This window comes from Euleptes europaea, chromosome 3 (genome assembly GCF_029931775.1).
Source record: "Euleptes europaea isolate rEulEur1 chromosome 3, rEulEur1.hap1, whole genome shotgun sequence".
Lineage (NCBI taxonomy): Eukaryota > Metazoa > Chordata > Lepidosauria > Squamata > Sphaerodactylidae > Euleptes > Euleptes europaea.
Genome location: NC_079314.1, coordinates 79,609,425 through 79,631,047, shown reverse-complemented (window position 1 = coordinate 79,631,047; position 21,623 = coordinate 79,609,425). Strand labels below are relative to the sequence as shown.

The following is a 21,623-nucleotide window of genomic DNA, read 5'->3' as shown; positions in this document are numbered from 1 at the left end:
TAGAATTTATTGGCTTAATCTTTTGAAATGTGAGATGACAAAGAACAGATGTTTGAGATATTACAGTTGTATGGTGCTGCCTAATGAGCTGGGAATTCATAACTTGCTTTAGATGAAGGAAATTATAAAGCAAACCAAATGACAATTAATATATATAGTGACTGATAGCACAGGCCTATCCTGGATATGAGAGGATCATTTGTAAACACCTCACTCTGGCATGGCACAACATTATGTTTGCTGGGGGGAAAGTATACCAATACATGAATGTTGGGGCTCTTCGTTTCATTTGTACCCCTCTTTTCTCCTCATTGGGGACTCAAAGCAGCTTACAACAGTCTTCTCTCCTTCATTTTATCCTCACAACTGCCCTGTGAGGTCAGTTTAGGCTGAGAGTCTGGCCCAGTGTCACCCACCAAGTTTCCATGCCTAATGGAAGACTCCTGCAGTACTGCCATGCTCCTGCAGTACTGCCATGCTCTTGGGGAGGGGAAGGGAAGGTGATTGTAAGCTGGTCTGAGTCTCCCTTAAATGGTAGAGAAAGTCAGCCTATAAAAACCAACTCTTCTTCTTCTTGCAAAATACCAGTGCTGCTCCGCACCAGTTAATGGGCAGAAGTAACTGGGTAAAATTGATAGCACAGTGTGGGAGGACTTGAAATTAGTAAAAATTCAATGTTTTCTGCGGCAGGCATCCTACCACAAATGTTGGCATGATGTTTCCGCAACAAAAAATATAGCTAAGTTAAAATGTTCCATTGACGTTAATGAAGAGCCTCAGATAAATGCCTGCTTCTTCTCTCTTTGCCACCCTGTCACAATAGCGGACAACATTCCTATTTACAATAAATTGGAGCCCCTTGATTTTTCTCCTATTGAGTGGAGGCTGGGGGAATGATTCAGTGGAATGAAAAACGGCATAATGACAAGCATCCTGGTGTATGAGTGAGTCTCTTTGTCCATCATGTGCCAGTCCCTATGGATAGCTGTCACACTGCATCATTGAGTGTTCATTATTTTCCCCATCTGTTCCTTGAAATTCATAGTCAGGGATTTAAAATAGAACTCCATTGGTGTTACACATGTTGTTAGATGTCTTGGTGGCCCTTATGAGGGATGAAAATTAGGAAATATTTTTTTCAGTAATAAATATATAAAAGCCTTCGCTGCTCCACTGAGCTGTGGGTCCACACTGAAACCCTTTAACTTGGTTCATATGGTAGTCTGTTTGAGTCTAGAGGGGTGGGAAGATAATTAATAGGCTTGGTCCTGGGGGGGGGAAGGATCCAATTAGGGGAAGATGCACCTGTGTGCCTACCTTCCTCCATTTGGGGACCTCAATAAGGGGTATTGGGATGGAGTCCTATCATTGATGCCCAGCTCGGGGTTGTTGGTAGCTCTACTCCCAGGTGACGTTGGAACCACTCAGATATTTATGTCCTAGTGGAACCACTGGTATGCCACTCCAGTTGCTATCACAACAGACGGGTTGGGGGATCATTTTATTGGGTGACAGGGTGGTCATCCGATGTCTGGATCTGTTTCCCTATACCTCACCAATGCTCCAGCTGTTCTAATCAATAAAGCTGTGGCCTTTGTTATCCCAATAAATCATTGTTTGATGGTGGGGTTACAAAGGAAAGAATGTATTGTGCCATTTTGGAGGCTACGTTAGTACTTCTTAGCAGTGGCACTCAAACCTCACAGCTGTCCTAGTGCCTTGTTCTTTCCCACTGAACAACCAGGCAGCTCATGGTTTTGGCTGCAATAAGCTTGAAATTGTAGCTTCCCTTTTCCCTTCTCCATGTGGTTTCTATCTCTATTCCTTGACAAGAGCACATCACCCTCCCATAATTCCCAACACTCATGAGATGTATGCTGTGTGTTCAAAATCCATTCTGGGGCAACAGAAAACAACTCGGCACCATCCTCTATATGACAGCCCTTCAAGTACTTGAAGATGGTTATCATATGACCTCTTAGTCTTCTCCTTTTCAGGCTAAACATACCCAGCTCCTTCAAGCTTTCCTCATAGGACAATCTTCAGACCCCTCTCCATCTTTGTTGCCCTCCTCTGGGCACAGTCCAGCTTCTCTACTTCCTTCTTAAATTGTGGTGCCCAAAACAGAACACAGTACTCTAAGTGAGGTCTAACCAGAGCAGAGTAAAGCGATACCATCATTTTGTTGATCTGGACACTATACTAGGGCTGTTGAAAAAAAATTCGGTAAAATTCGGATTCGGCAAAATTCAGCCCGTTTTTATTCAGGAAATGCCAAAGTCTGAACACCCCCGCTTTGGGTCCGTGCAATTTGGCGTGAGATCCGGAGTTCGGGGAAAAATTCGGCCGAATAAAGCCATTAAAAACACAATTGCGCCTTTCCACAACTCCGGGGGGGGCATTTTTGGGGGTAGAGGTCCCAAACTTTCAGCGTAGCTTGAGGGGACCCTTCTTGCAAGAACCCCCAAGTTTTGTAAAGATTGGGTCAGGGGGAGCTGAGATATGGGCCCCGAAACAGGTCCCCCTTCCTTAATGTGCATCTCTGACAATGGGGGTTTGCAATTAGCAGAGCTTGCCGCCCACTCCCAAAGCTCCCAGCCCAGACAAACAGCTGAGCTGCCGGGAGCAAGGGCGGGGCAGGTGCAAAGAAGTTTGCAAACCATGCAAAGCAACACATTTGCAGCCATGCAAACCATGCAAAGCAACACATTTGCAACCATACAAACCATGCAAAGCAACATGTTTGCAACCATGCAAACCATGCAAAGCAACACGTTTGCAACCATGCAAAGCAACACCTGACACCTGGGAGTTTGCAAACCATGGAAAGGGACAGAGGCAGCTAGCTATGCATAAGGAGTAGGAGGGGTGGAATTTACTCTTTTGCATCGGACTCAGGACCAGGCAAATGCATTCTTTAAGTCACAATTTGAAAACCAGTTTTGAGCAAGCATCAAAATAGACCTAACCAATCTTATGAATGAGGGAAAATCTGAGGACACACAACTGAAGCCCCCCCCTCAAACCAGGGAGAGAGAGACTCGAGGGGGCACACGCCCCCAGGCAGAATGGGCGAAAGCCCCCTTTGGCTTCCCCCCCACCCACAGAAACTGCTCCCTCCCCACTCACACACAGACTCTGCTTCCCCCCCCCCACACACACAGGAGAAAAATTATAGAGAAAAGCCCCAAAATGGGTCTTACTGTGGATGTCTTCTGTTCCATCTTCTTCGCACCTGCCCCGCCCTTGCTCCCCGCAGCTCAGCTGTTTGTCGGGGCTGGGAGCTTTGGGCGTGAGCGGAAAGCTCTGCTAATTGCAAACCCCCATTGTCAGAGATGCACATTAAGGGTGGGGAAGAAGACCCAGCTTGGCCACCGATTGGCCGCAGGAGAATGCTGCTTACTAACTGATGGTTATGCTGCTGCGCCAAACCCCGAATTTGTTGAATTTATTCGCCGAACATCCCAAACTCACTGAATTTGGCTCCCCGTTTTCCCGCCTTTTTTGAGTTTGGTTCCATCCGAACTAAAAACTGCCGAATCAGGGGAAATTCGGCTGTTTTTCGGTTTGGACAAACCGAATTGACAGCCCTACACTATACTTCTGTTTATACAACCCCAGATACAGCATTTGCCTTTTTAGCTACCGCATCACACTGCTGACTCATGTTCAGTGTTTGGTCTACTAAGACCCCAAGATCCTTTTCGCACACACTACTGCTAAGACAAGTCTCCCTCTTCCTATAATTATGCATTTGATTTTTCCTACCTAAATGCAGAACTTTACATTTATCTTTGTTGAAGTGGATTTTATGAGTTTTAGCCCAATTCTCCAGCCTGTCAAGATCATCCTGTATCCTGGCTCTGTCTTCTACCTTATATAGGATCTAAACCACATTTCCCCTATTTGTCAACAAGAATATTATGTGGAACCTTATCAAAAGCCTTACTGTGGAACCTTATCAAAAGCCTTACTGAAATTAAGATAAACTATGTCTACTGTATTTGCTACCCCTCCCAATTTAGTATCATCTGCAAATTTAATAAGCATCCCCTCTATTCCTTCATCCAAATCCTTTATATAGTTGAACAACACAGGGCCCATGACAGATCCCTGAGGCACTCCACTAGTTACAGTTGACCAATCACACTCTTTAGGTGCGATCTGTCAACCGGTTACAGATCCACCTAACAGTAATAGGTAGAATGATAATGTAGTAATTATAGTAGGGACTCATGGAATATCACTGTAGAAACATACATTTTTGTTACATTTTTCTTTTCAAAGCTCTGCACAAACTTTGCTCAGTTTCCTTTCGAATTGCTGTGTATTAGAAAATACATGCCAAATAATGTCAGGATTGGTTTATTCCTGAAACATGTTTGCATGTTGATTCTGAGAACTGTGAAAAACCTATTTCTCGTCAAGAAGTAGTAGAATGAAAAGCCACTTTCAAAAGAGATGCCTGCATTGTGATTTAAAAATTTCTGGCCATAGTGAGCATCACATATATCTGTGGTAGGCATATTCAATAGTTTTGTATTGCTGGAAGTGCCATCTTTTCTCTGACAACAAAACAGTTATAAATAACAATAATATAGGCTTGGCACTAGATAATTGATTCATTCGTAAATGCCAAGACTTGGAGGAAAAGCATAAAAACAACAATATTGTGAGACTGGGAACATTCTTGCTCTCACCCACACTCCCATATTGTAGAAGTATAACAAGAGAAAATACAATTTGTGCATTTTGTACTTTATGTAAATTGAGAAAGATCCTGAGGTGAGGGGCTCTTTAAAATTCACCTTAGCTGCATGAGAGACATTCCTCTGTTAAGTGGATCTTGCATCTTTTTAGGCATGAACCTGAACAACAGAATCAGCAACAGGATCATTTAAATGGTATCCAGCCATGTGAGAGTCACTCGCAGAAAAGTGAATTCCTGAGGGTAATATCTCAAAGGCTCCCCAGTTATAAATGCCCTGGAATTTCAAATCCAGATTTAAATACCAACTTCCCTTACAATTGACCAAATTAGCTGTTATTATATACTTTATTCCTGAGAGAGATGCAAGCCTGCTTCTGGAGAACTACTGTTCTTATCTTGCTGTCTGATAAACAAGGTCAGCTATTTCTCTGAATGTTCTTGTATAATCTTCCATTTACATTGTGCAGGCTGAGAGCGTAGGAGACTCTCAGTTCTGGAGTGTCAGCCCTTATTAGTGAATATTCTAAACCTCCCTGTCTGCAGGGACAGACCTTGGCCATTGTCTAGCACAATTAATAATTTGTACAGTAATCATATTTAGCATTTGTTTCACACTGTTGTTATGACAGATTGAGAGGAAGGATGGCTGGGAGATAGTGGTTTGCCTCAGTGCAGCCAGGAAGCTCATAAAGCTGAGAGCTGAACATACAACTTCAGTTTGGAGGTTATGTTTTTTAATTAGAACATAATGGCGGCATAGGCAGTGTTCTCTTTTTCTGTCTCTGTGGATTTACCGTATATACCCGTGCATAAGCCGACCCGCGTATAAGCCGAGGTGCCTAATTTCTCCCGAAAAATGGGGAAAAATTAGACACCCGCGTATAAGCCGAGGGTTGGCTTATAATCCCTCCCCCCCAACAGGCTTACCTGGTGCACAGGCAGGAGGCGGCAGCCCCCCCCCCCCGCGGCCCAAGAGGCTCTGCAGGCTGCTCCTAGGCCGCTCCAGGCCCAGCAAAGGCAGCAGCGGTGGGCCCCCCCTGCGGCCCAGGAGGCCCACCCAGGCCGGTCCTGGCCGGGGGGAGCCGCACGCGCCCGGCGGGAGTGGCGGCACGGCCTTGCAGCGGCTGCAGGAGGTCCTCCCAGGCCAGAGGGAACCGCGCGCACCCGCCGTGGGCGGCGGGGTGGTCCTGCAGCAGCTGCAGGAGGCCCTCCCAGGCCGGGGGGAACCACGCGCGCCCGGCAGGGGTGGCAGCGCAGCCTTGCAGTGGCTGCAGGAGGCCCTCCCAGGCTGGGGGGAACCACGCGCGCCCGGCGGGGGCGGCAGCGTGGCCCTGCAGTGGCCACAGGAGGCCCTCCCAGGCTGGTGCCGGCTAGGAGGAGCCGGGCGCGCCCAGCGGTGATGGCGGCGCAGCCCTGCAGGAGGCCCTCCCAGGCCGGGGAAAACCGTGCGTTCCTGGTGGGGGCGGCGGCGCGGCTTTGCAGCGGCCGCAGGAGGCCCTCCCAGGCCGGTGCCAGCTGGGAAGAGCCGGGCGCACCCGGCGGCGATGGCAGCGCAGCTCTGCAGCGGCTGCAGGAGGCCCCCCAGGGCGCTCCTGGCCGGGGGGAACCGCGCGGGCCTGGCAGCAATGGCGGCGGCAGCGGTAAGTTCCCCCCTCTCTCCTCCTCCCTCCCTCCCCCCCTACCCTACCATATTGACCCGCGTATAAGCCGAGGCCGGCTTTTTCAGCCCTTTTTTTGGGCTGAAAAACTCGGCTTATACGCTAGTATATACGGTAATTTGAACAGTTTAGTATTGCTTTGTGAGTCCTATATTCTTTAACTTGGTTTTCTTTATGAAATTTAAAAGTTAAGACAAAGGACAACTGAAGTAAATCATGGTGGAAATCCATGCTTATTTAGGATCTGCTGCTTTGGGATAGCATGTAATCATAGAATTGTAAGCTTGGAAGGGACTAGTGAATAAACTGGCTCAAACCTCTGCCCTGAAGCAGGACATCCTCTGTATAAAGATGTGTGCCCATCTCTTGCTTGGCTATTTCCATTGAAAGAGATTCCACAACATTTCTACGTAGTTGATTCTGTTTTTCTTCAGAACAGTTTATGAAAAGCTATTTAAGAATTCCACATGCACACTCATCTTTAAAAACATGACACACTGCAAAGTGAAACCTGTCAATATAAGAGCTACTGTGCTTGTACAGAGAGGATGATACTTGCTTCTGTCTCATAATTGACTGTTATTTTCATTCACTATTTTTATCCGTTGCCTCACTCACTTGTTTATATAGAAGTAGCCATTATTGATGTGTTACTAAAGTTCACTACTAATGCGTGTTACTGAATTTTCACTTCGAGATATTTCAAAGTCCAAGGAATTCTGTGAGCAAAATTAAGAGCTGGAACAGTTATGCATACTGTTGTGTTGTTTGATTTGCTAGACTTGTGAGAGTATACGTTTTGAATTTTTATTATACACATTGGTTTATTGTTTGAATATTTAAATGTAGCTTATAAATACAGTTAATAAATTGAAGTTAGAGAAAGGGTTCCTTATTCATAGGGTTGCCAGGTCCCTCTTCACTGCCGGTGAGAGGTTTTTGGTGTGGAGCCTGAGGAGGGCGGGGTTTGTGGAGGGGAGGGACTTCAATGCTATAGAGTCCAATTGCCAAAGCAGCCATTTTCTCCAGGTGAACTGATCTCTGTCGGCTGGAGATCAGTTGTAATAGCAGGAGATATCCAGCTAGTACCTGGAGGTTGGCAACCCATCCTATTCATGTGCCTTTTGGATTTTGTATAGTATTATCTTTTTCAGTGAATTGATTTAAGCTTGGAAAAAGTAGTGTGTGCCAAGTTAATTAAGACGTTCAGTTAATTTAAGGCCTTAAGTTAGTTTAGACGTTTTAAAATGCTCTTTTTGATTAATATTAATATAGTGTTTTTTTTTTGGGGGGGGGTTCAGAATAAAAATGCTAAATAAATTGAAAAACTTATTTCCTCTATAGCTGAAAAATACTGGGGTGGGCCTTAACCATCTGTCCTATCACTCCCCTGAGCAAACTTTGAATCCTTCCTCCCACTTAAGTAGCTGGAAGAGCCACTTATTTGAGAGGAAGCCTCCTTAGGCTTGAAGAAGGCCCCTTGGAGGATGATTAGATCCACCCCATTGAAGATTTTAAAATGCTGCTATTTAGAGAAACCTACATGCATCTACAAAGGTTTCCAGTACCAATGTGGTGGCTTGCACTACAGCCTTAATTCAAAAGTGGCATAAGGCCATGTGCATATGTTGGAAGAGCTCTGCTGGATCAGAACAATGGGCTGTCTTTTCCAGTATCCTGTTTTCCAACCAAATGGTACAGATACTCACAAGCAGGGACATTGAGGCCAAAACCTGTTCTTACATAAGAACATAAGAAGAGCCATGCTGGATCAGACCAAGGCCCATCAAGTCCAGCAGTCTGTTCACACAGTGGCCAACCAGGTGCCTCTAGGAATAGAGTTGGCAGGTCCCTCTTCATTACCAGTGGGAGGTTTTGGGGCAGAGCTGTGGATGGCTGGGTTTGGGGAGGTGCCGTACAGTCCAATTGCCAAAGCGGCCATTTTCTCCAGGTGAACTGATCTCTGTTGGCTGGAGATCAGTCGTAATCTATCTAGGAAGCCCACAAACAAGACAACTGCAGCAGCATCCTGCCTGTGTTCCATAGCACCTCCAGCAGCTGGTGTTCAACAACTGGTAACATGGAATTTCTGTTTAGCCATCACAAAGAATAGCCACTGATAACTCTGTTCTCCACACAATTGTTTAATCTACTTTAAAAGTCACCTCGTTGGAGGCCATCACTACCTCTTATAGCAGTATAAGGATGTAAGGAAAGCTCTGCAAAAACGTTGATTTTCCTTTCTGTCACAGCATGGGAATACCTGCTGTCCTTCTGGAATTAGAATGTGGAGGTCACATTTGAATAACAGGGCTAGGGGAAAAAAGGATTTCTCAGTGGCACTTAACTCAACAGAGCTGGTGCTGGATATTTTTTGGCAGACTATTCCTTTTAATTTTTATCGGCACCTGGCATATTTCCATGTAAAACTTTTGGTTGAACTTGATAACAATTATGTTAGTGTCTATGATTCAAATAGATTTCTTTGCTTTTTATTGTAGACATAAATTATTTTAGCATCTTTGATAATGCTTGGTTCCAGTGTGGGTGTTCATGCTGCTACTTAAAACAAACATGCAGTTCAGGGTTTGTTGACATTTTATTGCTGACCTCTGTTGCAATCTTCTGTTCATTACTTTAGCTTTAACTGCCAGTTATAGTTAAGAATTCCATTCCAGTTCACCTCTGGTACTATGTAAACTGAAAGGTGCCAGATATTTACTTTGTATCCAGTAACACATTATGAAGAAATACCATCTGATCTGGCCTTACTTTGAGTATTTGTCCCTACCCATGTTTGGAATTCGTGCTCATAAATTGATCAAGTTTCTTGGCTGTATTATACTGTTTTATTTCATTATGTAATCCAGTTTGGTTGCATTGTTTAGTGTATACATCCTGCTGGTCTTTAATTACATTTTTTTAAAAAATTTCACCCGCCTGCAGTCTCAGTAAGAAAGACAGATGATCATAGAATCATAGAGTTGGAAGGGACCACGAGGGTCATCTAGTCCAAACTCCTGCACAATGCAAGAAATTCACAACTACCTCCCTCCCACGCCCCCAGTGACCCATACTCCATGGCCAGAAGATGGCCAAGATGCCCTCCCTCTCATTATCTGAGTAAGGTCATAGAATCAGCATTGCTGATAGTGTCCATCTAGCCTCTGCTTAAAAACCTCCAGGGAAGGAGATTTACTACCTCCCAAGGAAGCCTGTTCCATTGAGGAACCACTGTAACTGTTAGAAAATTCTCCCTAATGTCTAGACAGAAACTCTTTTGGTTTAATTTCAATCTGTTGGTTCTGGTCTGACCTTCTGGGGCAACAGAAAACAACAGCACCATCCTCTCTATGACAGCCCTTCAAGTACTTGAAGATGTACCTCTCAGTCTTCTCCTCTTCAGGCTAAACATACGCAGATCCTTCAACATTTCCTCATAAGACTTAGTCTTCAGATCTCTCACCATCTTTGTTACACTCCTCTGGACACATTCCAGGTTGTCTACATCCTTCTTAAATTGTGGTGCCCAAAACTGAACATAATACTCTAGGTGAAGTCTAACCAGAGCAGAGTAAAGTGATACCATCACTTTGCATGATCTAGACACTGTACTTCTGTTGATACAGCCCAAGATACAGCATTTGCCTTTTTAGCTACCGCATCACACTGCTGACTCATGTTCAATGTTTAATCTACTAAGACCCCAAGATCCTTTTTGCACACACTACAGCTAGGACAAGTCTCCCCATCCTATAATTATGCATTTGATTTTTCCTACCGAGACTGAACTTTTTATTTCAATTTCTGCCGATTAGTATATCAGACAGAACAATAGAAAATTGGCAAAAACAAATAAATCGATTTGTGTGGGCTGCGAAAAAACCAAGAATTAGATTTAAAGTCTTACGAGATGAGAAGAAAAGAGGAGGTTTGGCATTACCCAATCTTAAATTATATTATCATGCAGCCTGCCTAACCTGGATTGCAGAATGGATAAAACGTCTGAATTACAGACATGTGATTTTAGAACGAGCGGATCTTGGGCAAGGATTTCATAAAATTTTGTGGGACCCTGCAGCAATAACCCATAAGGATAAAACACCAGAGGACTGCGACATCAAGACGGCGATACTAAAAGTATGGAAGAAGTACAAGAAAAGAATAAGTCCAACTCCACCATCTATAATGTCTCCGACGGAAGCATACCACGACAACGTTAAATTGAAACCAGCTGTTCAATTCACTTATAATGACATGATAGAGCCAACAGGTGAAATTAAAAGTTTAACTGAACTTCAAAAAAAATTTCAAAAATTAAACTGGCTAACTTAACTTTAACTGAGGTCCAACCTGAAGAAAGACTGTTTATATCCTCGGCCATTTCGTGAACTGACAGAGTTTGAACTGCTAATAACCAAGAATGACTCTCACTTATTAGGAAAAATCTATAAACTTCTGCTAAAATATGACACAGAAGAAGAACAAGTAAAAACGAATATGATTAAATGGATTCAAAACTTCGGTGAAATGATCAGCATGGAATCCTGGGAAAGACTTTGTACCTCTGAATTAAAAAATACTGTGTGCCAAGAAGTTAAAGAAAACTGGTACAAAACATTTTACAGATGGTATCTGACCCCAAACATGCTCTCTCATATGACATCCTCTGGAAAAAAAGGCGTTTGCTGGAAATGTCAAAATACAGACGGGTCTTACTTCCATGTTTGGTGGACATGTCCTAAAATTCAACTTTATTGGAAACAGATTCACCGAGAACTTCAGACGATATTAAAAATGAAGATATTACAAGATCCTAAATATTACTTACTCAGTATCGTGCCACCAAACCTGCCTTTGAAACTTCATGATATTTTTAAATATGCCACAACAGCTGCAAGAACGGTTCTGGCAAGGACTTGGAAACAAACGTCTATTCCCGAAATTGAAGAATGGAAAGAAAAGCTTTAAGATTAGGGCTGTCAAAAAAAAAAATTCGGTACAGTTCGGATTCGGCCGAATTTGACCCTTGTGGGTTCGGTACGTGCCGAAGTCCGAACTCCCCCGCTTCGGATCCCCGGTAATTCGGGGGGATCCGGAGTTCGGGGGAAAATTCGGCCCCCGCGCGCCTTCAGAGGGATTCCCTGAAGGCGCGCGGGGGCCCTTTAAACTGATCTGCGCCTCCCAGCTGGGAGGCGCAGGTCAGTTTAAAGGGCAGCCCGCCCCCCTTCAGCGGGCTCCGCTGGAGAGGCTCGGGCTGCCCTTTAAACTGATCTGAGCCTCCCAGCTCCCGGCCGGGAGGCTCAGATCAGTTTAAAGGGCAGCCCGCGCCTCTCCAGCGGAGCCCGCTGAAGGGGGGCGGGCTGCCCTTTAAACTCATCTGAGCCTCCCAGCTGGGAGGCGCAGATGAGTTTAAAGGGCAGCCCGCGCCTCTCCAGCGGAGCCCGCTGAAGGGGGGTGGGCTGCCCTTTAAACTCATCTGCGCCCCCCAGCCGGGAGGCTCAGATGAGTTTAAAGGGCAGCCCACCCCCCTTCAGCGGGCTCCGCTGGAGAGGCGCGGGCTGCCCTTTAAACTCATCTGCGCCTCCCGGCCGGGAGGCACAGATGAGTTTAAATGACAGCCCGCCTCCCTTCAGCGGGCTCCCCTGAAGGGGGGCGGGCTGTCATTTAAACTCATCTGTGCCTCCCGGCACTCATCTGTGCCTCCCGAATTCAGCGAGTTCGGGAGTTCGCGAATAAATTCGGCCAATTCGCGGGAGGCGCAGATGAGTTTAAATGACAGCCCGCCTCCCTTCAGCGGGCTCCCCTGAAGGGGGGCGGGCTGTCATTTAAACTCATCTGCGCCTCCCAGCCGGGAGGCACAGATGAGTTTAAATGACAGCCCGCCTCCCTTCAGCAGGCTCCCCTGAAGGGAGGCGGGCTGTCATTTAAACTCATCTGCGCCTCCCGCGAATTGGCCGAATTTATTCGCGAACTCCCGAACTCGCTGAATTCGGCCCCCCCGGTTGCCCGCCAGATTTGAGTTCGGATCCGTCCGAACTGAAAATCACCGAATCAGGGGAAATTTGGTTGATTTTCAGTTCGGACCGAACCGAATTGACAGCCCTATTTTAGATTATGCCAGCATGGCAAAAATGACTTTTACTTTAAATCCAAAGATTAATGAATCCATGGAACAATTCAATGAAAAATGGGAGTCACTTTATACTTATATGTCTTTTAGTTAAGTAATTGACCAGCTAATATTTCTTTTAATTGATAAACGAATGACATTTTTTTACTTTTACAGTACTATTTTATTAGGAAAACTGTACAATATCCATTCGATACTTTGTTGTATTCTATTGAGCTTATTTTTTAACTGAAATTGTAACGATGTTTTTATATATTCATGATTTATCTTTTCCCTTTCCTTTTTTTTCCTTTTTGTATCCCTTAAAACAAAATCAATAAAAAAAAGATTTTTCCTACCTAAATGCAGAACTTTACATTTATCTTTGTTGAAGTGCATTTTACTAGTTTTAGCCCAATTCTCCAGCCTGTCAAGATACATGAAGTAAAATAAATAAATACCTATGGGGGGAGGGGTTAAATCATGTAATATTTTTAGAATTGGAAATATTTCAGTCTAAATGGAACCATGTGTTGCAAAAACGTTGGTCACCTTCACCTCAGTTCATCCACACAATGATCCCATGATTATCAGGCTTATAGGAATTAGCTGCATATTACTGGTGTGTGTGTCAGTTAGAGACTGAGAGATAGACAGCTATCATCTTTACACACAGAAAAAATCCATGGTAGCATTTAGCACAGGCAACCGTCTTGCCCATACTGATGCCCAAAAGGTTCTTTTCTCTGTTTGCTGGTATATGTGCATTTGAATAACAGTGTGCAGAAATACCTTGTAAATATGGTCCATAAACTTGTGCTATGTCCTGAAACTTTTTTGAAATATGAATTTGTACTTTGCTTTTGGTTCAAAAGTTTCTGTGGTTTGTCATATATAGAAAGGTATAAGGTATGCATGTGCAGAGGGACAAAGAACTTATAGGGCATACTTTTCCCCTACAAAATTGTAACATGAAGTCAAAGTATTTCAATTAAGCAGTAAATCCTATGCATTCAGTAGATATTTTTTCCTATGTAAGAAATAAACTAGAATACCCTAGACCAAAATAAGGACTGATTGAAAAAGAAGAACACAAAGGTATTCTTGTTGGCTACCTATTCAAATTGTAATCAGTTTTCCCTGAAGACCCACCAAAGTCTGAGTCGATGTATCTTCCAGAAGCTGTGCATGACACCTTTATCCAGACTGACTTTTGGTACCCATCAGAAGTGTAGAATAGCATGGAATATATACAACGCAATCCAAACCATGCCTATTCAGAAGTTAGTCCCATGGAGTTTAGTGTGATTTACTTCTTAGTAAGTGTGCTTAGTATTATATTCATCATATATTATTACCCTCCATGAGTCCTTGGGATGGAGCCACCAGTTTAGGATTGCAGCCTTAGTCCTGTTGCAGATCCTGGGACTGAATTAAATCTAAACACTCCGCCTTGATTTTTTCCCCAGTTGCTTTCCCTTCTGAAATCAAAGCTTGCTATAGTATGTTGGGTAAACCTAGATATGAATATGTGAGAACTTGTCTCAAATGCCTACTATCTACAGATTCACTGGGCAAGTCAATGTGGTTCTTGTCTGCCAAACCATATGTGGAGTTGCAAAGTACAGAATACTTTGCATATTTGAAAAAGTTCAGTCATGAACACATGATGCTGTCTTGTCCTGAGTCAGACCATTGGTCTATCGAGGCCAGTATTGTCTGCTCTAACTGGAAGCCGTTCTCTGGGGTCTCAGGTGAAGGTTCATCAAATCACTCCCTACCTGATCCCTACCTGGAGTTTCTGGGGATTAGTGTTGAGATCCAAAGCAAAGGCTGTTCCATCAATCCATGGCCTTTCCCAAGCCATAATAAATCGTCTCTCTTCCAGACGCTGATGCTACCAATGTGTAGCAGGCAATATGTCTTTGAGTGATGGAAGAGATGAGGGAAAAGTTCCATTTCTCAACTGGAAATAAGCTGTAGCACAGTGGAAGAATATATGCTTCACATCCATGGAAGCACTGAAGAGGCAAGTGTTGTTGCTGGTCTATGTGGATAAATGTTCTGACACTGTACAAGCTTTATATTTCCAGCAAGCTAGTTGGAATCTTCACATTGGATAGTGAACAGGGAATCACATATGATGTGAAAACCTGTGATGGCGTGCAGAATTGGTGGGAGGAGGGTGATGTATAAGTACACATTGTGATATTTTTGGGGTCCCAATTGCATTTTGTGTGCAGGAGTGGGGGTAAGTTGGAAGGGCAACTGTGCTTCTGCATGTCTAAGCTGATGCTTGTGCCAGCCTCACAGGTGTTATAGTCCAACAGTTTTTCCCCAACACTAATAAGGAAAATAAATATAATCGTTCAGTGACGACTGTGAAAGGTTTTCCCAAGATGCAAGAAGCCCTCCTCTTTTCACAACAAGAAGAGCAGAAAACCTTAGACCATAAGAGCATAAGAAAGGCCCTACTGGATCAGACCAAGGCCCATCAGGTCCAGCAGTCTGTTCACACACAGTGGCAACTAGAGACAGACTAGTATCAGGTAGATTACCAACTATAAAAACTAGGGAGGAGGTCTTGATTCAGACAGCACCAACAGTTTTTGTGCCAGTGGCCACCGCAGCATGTGTGGGAATGCAGTAAAAAAGACAAGATTTGAGAACTCAAACAAGAGCAGGTCTTATGTCATAAGGTCACTATACAATTGTAACTCGAAAGGGATTATTTATATTTTAAGATGTTCTTGTGATCTTATGTACGTGGGTATGACAGCTAGAAATGTTAGAGTAAGAATTTGTGAACATAAATATGCCATCAGAACAAAGACTCAGATTCCACTTGAAATGGAAAGTTCCCATTGCAGCTACTTCCACAGAGATGCAAGTATTAATGTGATGGAAAGTGAATCATAAACTCAAGAACCTCCTCAGCACAAAGTGCTGGTTCTTACTTTTAAAGGGCTTGGGACCAAGATGCTTGAAGGACTGTTTCTTCCCTGCTCTGGGCTCCCATCTGCAGGGGTTAGGTGGGTGGCAACCAGGCAGGGCTTTTTCAGGGGTGGCACTTTACCGATGGATCACCCATCCCCTGAAGGTTCACCTGGTGCTCTTTCAGCCATCAGACCAAAACATCTCATTTCCTCAGGCTTTTAATTATTATTTAATTATTTTTAAATTGTTGCTATTTTAAAATGGTTTTTACAGTCTGCTTCAAGTCTAAGGGCAGTTTTGTAAGAATCATTTTAGGCTTCTAAATGTTTTATGATGTTTCTGGCTTGTTTTCTTTAAGGTTGTATTTTAATAGTTTGGTAATATGTAATGACTTTAAACTCTTTTATGATTTTACCATGTTTTACTTTCTAAGCCACTTCAATAAATTTCTCTGGAGAGGTGGCATATACATTTTCTAAAGAATAAAGGAATGCTCCTATTTGAGCCAGAGTGACTCTGGGGACAATGAAGAACATTCTCCATACTTTATACATGGAGAGTGCATTCCTGGGGGGAGGGGTGAAGCTCCATAGGAGCCAGTGTGACCTCGTGCCGGCATTGTGCCTGTTTAACCTGGGACAATGGGCACTTACACAATCCCGGGTGGCACGCATGCTGGCTCTTGGACCTAAATCCCAGAACCAGCAGGCCGCATGAGCATTAGGCTATGTGTTCCAAGGGGTGGAGGTGACATATGTCAGCTTCCAGACCCCTTTTGCCCTGGGAACACCCCCTTGTGCTTCGGCATGGCTGCACTACTTTTTTGGGTTGCACAGACTCGCTGTTTGCAATGGGGCATGCTCCCCTGTTTTTCTTTTTTTTCTTTTAAATTAAAATAAGGGTTTCCCCCCCTCCTCAGTGGCTGAGAAGTTTCTGAGGAGCCAACATGGCTGCACTGCTTCCAGCCACTGCAGATCATCCCCCCACCCCAGGAATGGGCTGTAATTGTTTTGACACCACTGTTCTCCAGCAAATGCACCATGTGAATGACAGCTGTGCCGTAAATGCTGTGTATGTGTATTGGGGAGATTTGGCCCAGTCAACACATGCTCATGGGTGATTCAAAGATCTTCATCTGGCACCCTGTTCTGTGTATGTATTGTGGTGAACATCAGTGTGCCTGCAGTAAATGCAATTCATATGAAGTGAGGAGGTACCTGAAAATGACCTATTTATAAGCAGCTTGTAACAGTGGGAGTTATGGGGTGGATCTTACAATTGTCTTCTAATAATCCGTGTGTGCGTTCCTTTGATCAGAAGAAGCCACCTTCTACTAGAGCAAGGGTGCTTCTTCTGGAGCAAGGTTTTTCAAAAGGGGTGTGGTTGGATGCAACAAAATAACTACATGCATAACAAAGGTTCCTTGCTTGCATTTAGTTCTGCAAGAGATGCACAAAGAAAATTGGCTAACACATTTGAGTTTTATTATTTTCTGCACCAGAAGTACCTTTGTTTAACTCTTTATTGAAGTGGGGTGGGAGGTAGAGAGAAAGTGTTTAACTGGAAAACTTGGATCTGTAACAGTATTATGACTTTGTGCCATTTCTTGAACTCCCAGCTTGATCTTTGCATTTTCAGTAAGTGCAATCAAAATAAGACCCCAGTAATAACCTCTGGAAATACACTCAGTCACACAATTTATTCACAACCACCTGTATATTTGCTCAGTTTCAGTGGAGCCTGTTATTGGAAAGAATAGCTTTTTGGAGATGCTTAAAACCATCCCTAAAATTATTTGATATAGCTACTTCATGAAAGAGAGCATTACGTCTAGGTTCTTCAAGGTGCAAGAGGAGCTTACTGTACCTGTGCAACTGAATTTCAGCAAAGGTAGCAGCTCAAAACGAGCAAGTGAGGCATATAACATTGTAAGTGATGGTTGATTTGCTGGGGATTATGTGATTTTTTAATAGTGTAGAAAGAGGCTGTTATCAAGACTTTTAAAAATCAATCCTTTATAAAGTAATAGGTAAAGCAAGTATAAATGCTGTAAGGATAGCTATTTATTTATTTATAAATGTCATTTTCATCCTATTCTTTCTCCAAAGGCGAAGGGAATGTTCTCCCCTCTCAGTCTAAGGCCTTTGAGAAGGGTGCCTTTCTGGCAAGGATCCGTCAGACGTAGCCAGGTCTTCCACGCATTACATTTAACTTAACGAATCTGTAAAATGTGCCATGTTTTCCCTTGACTGCACCTGGTACATATTATGGCATTTACTCCTGGATACTTTTTTCTCTAGTGCCTTCCATCTCTTTACTGTATGCTCATGGCAGGTTGCAGTTACTATCTGGCAGGTAAATTCTAAATGCCAAGTACAATTCCTCAGGCATCTACAAAGAAGTTACTTCTACCTGGAGTTTCTTCTTGTAACTTGATATAAAGATAAACATTAATGGGCATGCATTCCAGTACAGTCATAAACGGTTTTTGAACTCATTCACTATTTTTCTTATTATTGTTGTCTTAAGTTGGGAGGAGATCAACCTGTCAAATACCACAAATGAATATCAATGTCATAGAGATGCAATTCATCTATAATCTTTTCTTTTTTTAAATTCTAGATCTCCGGTGAAAGACATGGGCTCTGGTGAGCGAGAAATCACAGTGTGGGTCTGCCAGGAAGAGAAAATTGTAAGTGGATTGACAAAGCGTACCACTTGCACTGATGTAATTGAAGCTTTGCTTGAAGAACACCAAACTACTTTTTCAGAAAAGAGGTTTCTCTTTGGACAACCCAAGGATTACTGCATAATAGAGAAATGGAGAGGTTCAGAACGGGTCCTTCCGCCGCTCACAAAAATGCTGAGACTCTGGAAAGCCTGGGGGGAAGAACAAACAAATTTGCAGTTTGTGTTGGTGAAGTCGGATGCCTTCCTCCCCTTTCCACTGTGGAGGACAGCTGAAGCTAAGATGGTACCCAGTCTAGAAAGACAATGGGACCTTAGTCCAGCAAATTACATGAAGATGTTGCCAGTGGACAAGCAAAAGAGGATTGTCAGAAAAACATTCCGGAAACTGGCGAAACTTAAACAGGAAGGAGCTCTGCAAGAGAGGGATAATATTGAAACACTCATACACCTGATCCTGTCTCAGGATCACACAATTCACCAGCAAATCAGCAGAATGCAGGAACTGGATTTGGAAATTGAAAAGTGTGAAACCAAGTGCCACCTCCATTGGGTTGAAAGTGAGGGAGAAAACTATGTTCAGAAGTCTTACTTAATGGCTTCGTCTAGTAATCTTGAACAGCAAATGGATCTTCCTCACAGCCATCAGCAAGTGCAGGAAAGTCTATGCAAAAGTGAGGGGATTTTACAGGTGGAAGAAGGACTAAAACATCACAAGTTTTTGATTGAAAAACTCTCTGCTGCAATTGAACAAGAGCTTCAGGGGATTAAAACAAATGGAGATTCCTGGACAGACGAAGCCTCTAAGGGTGAAATGGAACATTCTGATTTAGACAGTGTCAAGAATGAATTGGAAGACAGCATGCAAGATGCCTTGAGGGTCCATTCTCAACTGAACTGCATACAGCAGGAGCTAAAATACAGAGACTTGATGCTTCAAAAGAAGGACAAAGAATATCAACTTCTTGCGGAAGAGCTTAATACACTGTACGCGAAAGGGAAAACTGAGGGCAGGTGCCCCCCCAGTGAGGAGCAAGCAAATGGCAGTGAACTTGCCCCAAAGACTTTCACAGGGACAGACCTTCTTCTTAAGGTGACTAATTTAGACATAAATGACACAGACTCTGATACTGGAATCAGCTCCACACACAGTCAGGACTCAGAGACAGCATTAGGGGACCTGATATTGTTGGCCACATAGCTGAAAACAGCTAAGCTTCAACTAAGGAAACTGTAATATCCCTAGAGAGAAGGTGATAAGGTAGTATCTTTTATTGGCCATACTCCTGGTAGTGTGTCATCAACTTTCAGGTTAAAGAGACCTCCATCAGACAATAGGAAACAGTAGCTCAAGCTATGACAACAGAAAGATGCAGGAAAGAAATACTGATATGACTAATGTAGCATCTTCAGTCTTATCAAAGTTTATATTGAACATTTCGAATGTACTTAATTTTTTTTAAAAAGTAAGGTTCTCTAGGCCCGTGAACCAGTCAAAGTGGCCACTCTATTATTTTTTAAATGCACACTGAGTTCCCTGAGGCAACATTGCTTCCTTTATTTTACATACTTATCAACTGACAAATGCCAATGCAATGTATTTTTACACCGCCAGGAAGGATGCCCTGTCACTGTGCCATCCCAAGGATCAGTGTGGCTATTAAACAGATATAACACAAGTTTTGACCCTTGTGCAAAATGAAGCTGTGTTGGGCCGGGCTTTGCAGTGGTGTAGCTGTTCCTTTTTGAACCACGGGCCTTTTAAATGCCAAGGAGCTTGTTACTCCTCAAACACAGTTTGGGAGTTACTATAGTTTTGAGCTGTAGTAGCACAATTGCACCGTTTTCCAGAGCTTCAGTCAAACTGTGACCTCCTGATAGTCCATCTGTCTAAATCTGATGTATGATGATAAGAAAGAGTTTCTCTGCAAAACATAGCATTACTTGAGAGTATGAAGCATTACAACAGTCAATGGGTTTTACAGTGCCAGAGCACCGAATAAGTACATAATACCTTTTTTGCATATCTATTTCTTACTGTTACCACAAGCAAAAGCAATATATGTATTCTGTGTGTATGTAAATGTGTGTGTGTATAATATAAAAAACTAGGCAAAATATTTTTGAGAAATTCATTTTTTAAAAAAACAGGGCCTGTCAAATCTATAGCCCCCAGACTTGATGTAGCACACCTCAGCCATCAAGAACCTGGTGGACTTCAGTAAATGGCTGCCATGATGTCAGTATTTTCAGGAGACTCACCTAAGAGAGGCCCTGTTTCCAATGACGAATAAAAAAGCAGTATTTAAAATGGGTAAATCAGAGCATCAAATGTGTTTTTAAAGATGTCTTCTTCCTTTGCATGTTGACTTGGTGTTTTTATTTCACCCAAACATCAACTTAAAAAAAAAAATCTGAAAAAAAGACTTACTCTATGAACTTATTCATATGACTTGGAATTTTTTCCTGCACTGTGCAGGCTATAAATTCTGGATGTTATAAAGAGATTTTTGTATACAGATGTCTCGGTTGTCTGCCTAATTTTTTAAAAAAGTGTGGCTGCATCTGATATTTTATTGAATGCTTGAAGAGAACATTATTCAGTTGCAGACTGTCTGCTTGTAGTGGAAACATAAACTAATATCTGACCAGCTGTTTTAGCTTTGTAATGATTTATTAATGCTTCTAAACATCTCAAGTCTTTAATATTGAAAGTAATGTGCTTGATTCATTATTTGAAAAAAAATCCTACTTTTATTTGGTTTAATTACCTGTGTCACTTCCATTGTGGATGAGAATTAAAGGTAGATTAGACTTGTGAGAGAACAAAGTGAATTTCTATTATCCTGCTGGCTTAATTTAGAACCCAAGCCAATACAGTAGGGTTGCCAGCTCCTGATTGGGATATAACTGGAGATTTTGGGGGTGAAGTCTAAGGAGGGTGGGGTTTGGAGATGGGAGGGACTTCAATGTCATAGAGTCCAATCGCCAAAGCAGCCATTTTCTCCAGAAGAACTGATTTCTATCGCTTGGAGATCAGGTGTAATAGCCGGAGATCTCCAGCCACTACGTGGAAGTTGGCAACCCTACTATACAGGCTTACTTAGAAGTAAGTTTCACTATGATTAAGTGGCCTTCCTTCAAGGTAACTCTGCATGTAGAATTGCATGCCTGCTTTCCATGTGTTTGCCCACCTTCCATACCTTCCTGTATAGCATGTCGAGTTTATAGTTTCTGCCTTCTTGGCTCACAAGGGACCAGAACACTGGGGTGTTCTCCACTGCAAGTCCCACTGAACCATATGGAACTTGTCTGCATGGAAATGCTCTTCTGTCACTCCCATTCACAGTATATCATGTGCCGATGTGTATCCACTTGGAAGACCCCCCTACTTTGAAAGATGTTGGGCTATATCTCATGTTTAATGTCATCTTTTTATAATTTACTCTTCTTATGAAGTTATATATTTTGTCTCTACTTCTTGAATAAGGAATATTCGTGAAGCAGATCAATGACC

At 43.1% G+C, this 21,623-nt stretch overlaps 1 protein-coding gene across 1 annotated transcript in view; it reads left to right on the top strand.

The window, feature by feature from the left end:
* RASSF9 (Ras association domain family member 9) overlaps window positions 1-19,333 on the top strand; it is a 55,101-nt gene extending 35,768 nt beyond the window's left edge. Inside the window, exon 2 of the mRNA XM_056847249.1 lies at window positions 18,041-19,333. Within this exon, the coding sequence (XP_056703227.1) occupies window positions 18,041-19,307 (1,267 nt within the window). The 3' untranslated portion in view covers window positions 19,308-19,333. The remainder of the gene's footprint in view (window positions 1-18,040) is intronic.
* The last annotated feature ends 2,290 nt before the right edge of the window (window positions 19,334-21,623 follow it).